This window comes from Geospiza fortis, unplaced genomic scaffold (assembly GCF_000277835.1).
Source record: "Geospiza fortis unplaced genomic scaffold, GeoFor_1.0 scaffold171, whole genome shotgun sequence".
NCBI classification, from domain to species: Eukaryota; Metazoa; Chordata; class Aves; order Passeriformes; family Thraupidae; genus Geospiza; species Geospiza fortis.
The window spans coordinates 10,078,075-10,086,456 of NW_005054313.1; the positions used below are offsets into that span (position 1 = coordinate 10,078,075).

At 55.6% G+C, this 8,382-nt stretch overlaps 1 protein-coding gene across 1 annotated transcript; it reads left to right on the forward strand.

Moving 5' to 3' along the window:
* Nucleotides 1-5,119: 5,119 nt before the first annotated feature.
* RPP25 (ribonuclease P and MRP subunit p25) lies at nt 5,120-6,644 on the forward strand. Its single transcript, XM_005419705.2, has one exon. It carries the CDS (start codon nt 5,453-5,455, stop codon nt 6,074-6,076), a length of 624 nt encoding a protein of 207 aa, XP_005419762.1. The 5' UTR covers nt 5,120-5,452; the 3' UTR covers nt 6,077-6,644.
* Nucleotides 6,645-8,382: the final 1,738 nt, after the last annotated feature.

The window sequence follows — 8,382 nt, forward strand, 5'->3', positions numbered from 1 at the left end:
CGGGGCCATGGGGAAAAGGCGGGGCCTATGGAAGGGGGCGGGGCCTTTATGGAGGGCTATATAGGGCTGGGGGTTCCATGGGGCTGGGAGTGCTCTATGGGGCCTGGGGGGCCCTATCAGGCTGAGGACTCCATGGGGCTGGGAGTGCTCTATGGGGCTTGGGGGGCTCTATAGGGCTCAGGGCTCCATGGGGCTGGGAGTGTTCTATGGGGCTTGGGGGACTTTACAGGAATGGGGGCTCTGTGGGGCAGGGGTGCAGTGACCCCTACCCAGGGTATGGCAAGCATTATGTGGGTAGAAGACCGCCCTCAGAAGGGCAGGGGCTCTTGGGGACAGCCCCTGGCACAGCACACAGGCTCCCTCTATCCAGGAGGCAATGGGAAACCAGCAGCTCCCCCCCAGCAGTGCCAAGTTGGGGGTACTCCATGTCCATACCCTGATGTGCTTCATTCTGGGAGCAGTAATTAATGAATGGCTTGCATAAAGGGCAGAGGACATGTTAATTGCTTTTGCCAGTGATGCCAAGGTTGGGATGTGGAGGGCAGGGGAAGGGACTGGACTGATTTACAGACAGGACAGGGATATAAATCCCAAATCAGCCTGAGAGCTCCATAGGCTGTGTCCCTTGTTCTCAGTGCACTCCTGCCTTAGAGCTTGTGAGAATATCAGTGAAATGTTGTGAAAATTATTTTTTTTGACAGCTAAATCATCCTCCCTTCCCAGGGTCCAGCCTCGAGGGTCACAGAGGGGCAGCAAGGACAACATCTCACCAGGGGAAGATGAGAACAGCTGGGTAAGGAAGCAGCAAAATCTCTTTACACCAGTGAGCCCTGGTGGCCAAATCCCTTCGGCAGGGGAAAAGCGTTGCTGTGGGGATGCAAGGAAGGAAGCCTGGCAGAATCAGGGAAAATGCCTGCTTCACAGATGGTAAAATAGAGAGAAGCAGGAAAACCAGCGTGCCACAGATGACCCCATAGCAGGGGGCCCAGCTGTCCACTCTGACCCCTCTCTGGGTCTTGGAGCCTGAGCTGATCCCCTCAGAGAGCAGGGACCCCTGCACACCCAGCTCCATGCCCTGCCCAGCAGCAGGGAAGGAAAGGTGGGGAGGGATGGGATCATGGATTCCAACTCCTGCCAAGCACTGGGGATGCTCAGTGCCTTGGAGAGCTGCTCTGGCTCTGCCTGTGGGCACTGAGCACACTGCAGATTTGGGGCTGGATTCTTGTCCTTTATTTCTTTCTTTCTCTCCAAGCTTTCTCACACCTAAATTTCCTCCCCATCTGCATCTCTGCTGCCTCAGCACCTTCCCATGCCACTGAGGCTTTGGGAATGGTCACCTACAGAGCTGATCCTTGCCCTTGGCACTACCACATTCCTGTCTGCCTGCAGATTTTCCAGCCAGGGATATTCAGGGATCAAATGGATGTGTGCTCCCCTCCTTCCCAGGGAATGCCTGCAGAGCCAAAGGATAACAGGGGGAAGAACATCCCTGCCCATCCCACACTCCCTAAGCAGGGCAGGCTGGGGAGGAAGGACAAGGCCAAAGAAAAGTAGCAAATTCCCAGCAAGAAAACAGGTTCAAATCCAAGGAAATCAATCCACAGGTCCAGTTTAGCGTCAGTCTGTCGGTTGGAGTCCAGACCAGCTGCAGCTGACCCAGAGACCAGTCCTGACATAGCTGAGACTAGGACTGAGACCCTTGGTTTGAGCTTAAAAGGAGCTCCTGGGCCATGGGTGAGGGGGGAATTGGGGTCCCAGGTGGGGTTGGTGAGGAACATTCAGGTTTATTAATGCCCTCAGGGTCCTTACAACATCCCTCTGCTTATCATGCTGGAGCTCTGCAAAGGGATTTGTCTTATGGAAGGGATTTTTCCCTTTTCTTTTACTGTCGGGCTATTCAAAATGAGGATTATCTTGAGCTCTGTAATTTTCTGCTTACGGCAGGGATAAGACCTCAGCAGAGAGCTGGTGCCACCCCAGGATGCTCCAAGGGTTCCTCTGGCATCTTGGCACAGCCCCTGCACCCTGGGCTGCATCCTCAGGGGGCTGCTCCTGGGAAGCAGCAGCTCCAGGACCGTGATTGGGGTGGGGACAGGGGATCCCTGCTGCTGTGGCATCCTGGAGGTCCCTCTGCACCCCTTTTGCCAGGGTTACAATCCACCCTGGCATCAGCCTGCTGCTGAGTGCAACGTGATGAGAGGCTGAGACCTGAGCCGCGCCGATGTGACGCAGAGATGGGCAATGGCACCCAGACTTTCCTTGTATCGGATGCTCCCACTTTCCGTCCTGTTCCCAAGCAGGGCCACCTTGCATGAAAGAAAATATGGAGAGGGCAGGTGGAGGACAGGGGCTCAAGTTACTGCTCCTCTCCAGCTGCCCTGGTCTCTGTTAGGAATATGTTTCTGGGTTTTTTTCCCCATTTTCCCAGGTTTGTCTGGGCTCCGTGCTGTGTCCAGCAGCCCTCTCCATTCTTGCCACCACCAGCTCTCCTCTTGGCTGCTGTCCCAAGCAGCTCTTCCAACCTCCTGTGGGGTTGGGACCAGGCAAGAGGGTCCCACAGGGATTTGGAAGTCCTCTGGCATGGGGTTGGGATGGCATTGGAATGCTCAGAGAGAAACTGTAATGGGAAAGGGGAAGCAGAAACCACTCCCTGGGGGTGGGTCCTACTGTAACCACAGTGGCTGCTCAAGAAGGACAGATGGAAAATACTCAGTGTGTAATTCCTTTACTCTTATTTTTTCATCACTCCTGCCTTTCCCATTTGCTTCTTCTCCATTTTAAAAAGGACTCCTCATTCTCTTTTCCAGCTTTTGTTTGCCTGACCCCCTATGGCTGGAGCTGTCTGTGCCTTTGTCCCCCATCCCTGCTTTTCCTCTCCCACACCACTGAGCTCATTTCAGCTATTCCTTGGCTTGGAGTAACCCATTCACTCTGTTGTCCTCCAACAAATAAGCTGACAGGCTAATGAATAGCTTCAGATGGTAATTAGCAACGGAGTTGCTAATAATGAATTTCATTTACATTTTAAGCGCTGCAGAGGGAAAATAAGCCCCTGTCGTTAATGCCCTCCCTGCTCCCAGCACAGCCTTGGCCTTGGGGGGAATGCACCCTCTGCAAGCCTTTCTGTGATTGCACCTCTCCTGCCTCCATTTCGGAGGCTGTGATAGGCAGAGTTCATTAAGCAGCAATTAGTGATGGAGGGGGGGAGAAGCTGCTGCTGCTTCCATCATCCGATGGTGGGGAAGCGCCACGATGCCATGGAAAATGGGCCACGGGAGGCAGGAGCTGGTTCTGGGCCAGGAAAGAAGGGCTGGATGCTTCAGGCAGCACCAGGGACTCACGTGGCTTGCCCAGAGCCCTGGAGCTGTCAGCCCTCCGTGTCCATGTAACCCTCCCAGGCTATGTGGATAATGACCCTGAGGGATTTCTCAGTCACTAAAATCCCTCCCCATTATTTCCTCAGGGGTTTAGCACATTTTGAAGGCAGGGCTTTCCCTGATGGGTTTAATTCATCCCTGCCTGCCCAAGGAAGGAACCAAGTGGCTTCTGCACAGATTCCATGAATTGTCAAATTGAAAGGTGGAGAAATGTCATTGTTTTGTCTCATAGCAGTGAGGAATTCACAGTGGGAGCACAGGGAATAGGTTTGCTCACTACTGCAGAGCACCACAAGGGAGTTGGGAATGCTCAAAGCCTGGATCTGGTGCTGGGGGTGAGCCTGGGAGCATTGCTTGCCCTACCTCAGTTTCCCTCTGTGTGCCCAAGGAGCCCCAGGGAGGGTTAGACAGATTGGGAAACAGTGCTCTGCACCTACAGGGGTTTTCCAGCACACTGCTTGTGCATGGAGGATCCCATCCCATCCCATCCCATCCCATCCCATCCCATCCCATCCCATCCCACAGACCCACCCAGACCCCAATCCAGTGTTTGGATTGGGGGGGTGTCCAAAATCTACCCCCATTTAGGCAGTGGGATCCACAGAAAGCTGCTTTGGGAACCACAGGGATGTGGCATCCTCCCTGGATAGGAGGTGACAGCCACATCCTGCCTTCACCTCCACGGACATGGGAGATCGATTTATTTATGGTTTGTTTTTTTTTTTTTCAAGCCCTGCTAGGAGTGAAACCAATCCAGGGGCCTCCAGAGGCCGATAAGATTTGACTGCAAGTCAATACTCACATGTCTTTCCACTGTGCAATGATCCCCTGGCCAGCAGGGCGGGAGGGGACAGGCAGGTGACAGGGGCGGGCAGAGGGCCAGCCTGGGGCAGGGACGTCGTCGCCTCTGCTCCAGGAAGGGATTGGGGGCAGGAAGGGGACATCTCCTAGCCTGCAACAGGGATTTTCTGGAATTTGTTGCCAGTACATGTAATGGTGAGCCCAGAGTGGGCAGCTCGACACTGGGAGGTGAATGAGGGACAGGGACTGGGAGAGCAGTGGGGAGAGGGATAGAGAAGGAGGAGGAGCAGGGGAGAGGGAGAGAAATTGCCCGTGAAAACCAGCTCTGCCACGGCATCTGCTCCTCGGAGCTTTGGGAATTGAGAGATTTCCCTGCCGGCAGAGCCGGGGCTGAGGCTGCAGGGTGCTGGGGGGAGCAGAGCCCTGGCACACTCAATTCACACTCAATGCCATCTGCCAGGCTTTCTCCTGGCTGCGGGCTCCAGTGGCTTCTCTCATGGCTAATAAGGGTCGAGCTCAGACTCCAAAGTACTTCCCGAAGTACCTGCTGCATCTTCGTGCCATCCCTGGACACAGCGTGGCCGGGATTCCGCATCCCTCTGGGAATGCTGCAGGGCAGGCAGGCAGGGTGACATTTGCAGTTAGCAGAGGGTGTCCTTGAGAGGAGCGAGCGCCGAGAGAAGGGACCAGGTTCTCTTTAAGGGGGCAGGACTTTGGGAACATTATGAAGGCAAGAGTGAGCTTCTCCCTCTGCCTTCCACCGTCCCCTCCTTCCCTTCTCTGTTCCGGGACAGAGAGCCGGGTTCCCTGCCCTTCCCTTTGCCTGGCAGGGATGAAGGCAGGAGCTGGGTGCTGGGATGGGCGGCTGAGCAGGGGAGGAGGAGGAGGAGGAGGGGAGGAAGGGGAGGGAGAGGGGGAGGATCTGCTAATTACACAGAACAGCTCTGGGGGCTGCTGAAGTCCAGAATGAAGCAAAGAGCAGCAGAAGCGAGTGCTGCAGTGGGAGCGGAGGAGCCCAAGCGTCACCGAGAGCTGAAGCCGGCTGTTATCCCTGCTGGGAACAACTGGGAGCACCTAGGGGATCCTGCAGCCCTGTCTCCCACAGGAGACAGCCTCTGGCACTACCACCGAGCCCACTGCCAGCCCCCGGAGAGCCGAGGAGAAGGGACTGGTGGTTGCAGCACGCAGGGCTGGGCTGGAGGGCAGCGAGGTCAGCCCTGCTATGGTCGTGGGGGGCTAGGAGCCTGTGTGCATCCACCGGGAAGAGATGAAGGATGGCTGCTGAAGGAGGGAGAGCCAAGCCCCTTGCCCAGTCCAGGATGGAGAACTTCCGAAAGGTGAGGACCTCAGAGGAGGAGATGCCATTACCCTTCCCAGACCTGCCCCCGGACGTGGTGGAGATGAAAGTGAAGGAGGGCAGCAAGATCAGGAACCTGATGAACTTCGCCATGGCCCAGATGGAGCTGAAGGGCAGGCGGCAGATCGTGTTCAGCGGCTGCGGCAGGGCGGTCACCAAGACCATCACCTGCGTGGAGATCATGAAGCGCAAGCTGGGAGGGCTCCACCAGGTCACCAAGGTACGCTACAAAACCGTGCTGGAGGTCTGGGAGAGCCAGGACCCGCCGCCCCACGGCCCCGCACAGAACCTGACTGTCCACAAGAACGTCCCCTCCATCTGCATCCTGCTCTCCCGGGACCCCCTGGATCCCAACCAGACGGGATACCAGCCCCCCGAGCCCCGGCACGAGGCGGGAGAAGACACATTGGGATCCTCCAGCAAGGGGCTGAAGCGGCCGCTGCCGCCTCCCTGCGAGGAGCTGCTGCCCAAGAAGCTGCAGGTACAGGTGTCTGACAGCCCCAGGGGCACGGGGACCACCGCTGGCCAGCAGGTCCCCTGACCCCAGTGCCTCCCACCCCACCTGCCAGGTATGGAGGCAGGAATATCCACTCATTCCGGGGTCACTGGTGGGCTGCAGGCTGCCCCTGACCTGTCCTCACTTGCTGCTCCTTGACCCCTGTGGATGGGGGTCCCCAGATTTGGCGTGAGGGTTAAACCCACCATGTCTTGGTTATGGATTGAAGCAGGTGAGGAGGTGGGGGGGGGAGCTGGTGACCTCTAATTCAGCCACCCAGGGACACTGTGACCACCAGCCACATCCTGCAGTGACTCCCAGGGAGCCAGAGCAGCCGAGGGGTGCCTGGACCACCACAACCGTTCCCCACTGCAATGCCTCATCCATCAGGAGAGATGGGTTTGCCCCAGGCTTGTTGGAATAAAACCTTCATTATCAAACCTGCTGCTGAGGAGCTGTTGGAGTCATTAAAGCCAGGCTCAGCATCCTGTGAGGCCGTGATTCATCCCAAAAAAAACAAGCACAGGGGGTGCTCCCTCCTGCATCCCCAGATCCAAGCACTGCACTGTGCTGCCTGCCTGTGGGACAGCACAAGGAAATAAAACAACTCACATCAGATACTCTGGTCTGGAGTGGGGGGAAACCACGGTGCGGGGAGCTGGAGGCAGTGGAAGTGTTGGGTGGGGGGTTATTGTGACTGGATGCAACGCCCAGCACAGGATGAGGAGGTTTTGGGGTCATGCCTTGGCTGCCAAGTGCTTTGGAGCAAAATCCCTGCTACTTCCAGGGGATAAAGAGAAATGAATGGAAAATAAAAGCTCTTTAGAAATAGTTGAGATATATCTGTGGGAAAATGGGGGGATCATCTTGGCTGCTGGCTGTGGCATGGATCAGCACAGTGAAGGCTGCTGCCAGCTCACAACAAGGGAATCCCAGCCAAACTCTGTCCCTTGGAAGAATGGGATTGGGGTCTCCTGTGCCAGCACAGCAGCACCTGGCAAAGCCCCAGTTCCAGTGGGGACAGGGGAGATTTGGGGGACAGGTTATGGGATGCCAAGCCCTGATCCACCAGGTCCCCTCTGCCCAGCGCCCAGCAGCACTGCGGGATGAATTAATCAGTATTAAGAGCAAACCCTTCCCAAAATCCACATGTGAGGGATTCTCTGGCTGCAGCTGCCTTATCTCCCTGCCTCACTCCCGCTCTACAGGGACAGTCAGCGCTCTCTCTTTGTCAAAAGCTTGCTTGGCTGGGAGCGGGAATGAAAGGAGAGGAGGAGGAAGAGGAGGAAGCAGGGGCTGTTTTGTGAGGCAGTGACCTTGTTATCTCCCTCAGCAGGCAGCTGCTCCTCGGGCCAGAGGCTCGTGCTTATCTGTCCTACTGCAGATTGATTCCCTTCACTCGAACATTAATTTCCAACTGATTTTTTTATGTTAATGATCATTTTTTGGTGGGTTTGGGGATGGTAAATCTCTGGGCTCTGTCCCATCCAGCTCTTCCCAGTTCCTTTCTCCAGTGCAGACCCCATTCAAGATCAACCCTCCACCCCACACAAGTAGCACTGGATACAGGCACCTACCCCAAATGCATCAAAAATCACTAATAAAATAATTTAAAACGCTGTAATTAATAAATGCCTCTGTAAACACCCTGATCAGAGCCAGAAGACTATGAGAGCCACACAGTTAAACACTTATAGCCCTTCACCTCCACTGCTGGCACCTCACATTTCTCTGAGCAAGGGGAAAAAATTATAAAACCCACTTATTTCTCCTTATTTTGTTAACTCGCAAGATGTTTTTATTGGATTTCATAGGCAGGTAGTTTCCAATCACAGAGGCAGCACTGGGGATCTTACCCTCATTGCTTTGCTGGGTAATGGCTTCCTGCATGAGAAAATAATAAAAAAATTACTGAAAAAAAAAATTAAAACAGGATGATGATACCGGGGAACATGGTGAGTGGAATAATCACGATGGTTTTGTGGTTTTGTGCAGCACTGCTAAGGCACAGCCCCAGGGACGAGTTTTGGAGCGATTTCGTGCCCAGGCCGGTGCGACGGCGGCTGAGGGCAGCAGCCCCCGCTGAGGGGACAGGGACACTCTCAGAGAACTGCGGAGCTGGCAACTGAGCCGGTGCGAGCCCATTCCCCTCACAGGGACCGAGTGCGGCGGCTGTCCATTGACAGGGACGGGGAGGCTGCGCTGGGGCTGCGCGGGCTCGGCTAAATGGAGACAGCAGCAACCTGAACCCCTCCAAAGTGAGCCCGAACCCCTCATAAACGAGCTCAAACACTCCTGAAAACCGCCTCAGTGACCTGAAGGACCCCCATGGCCGCCCCCCTCACGCACAA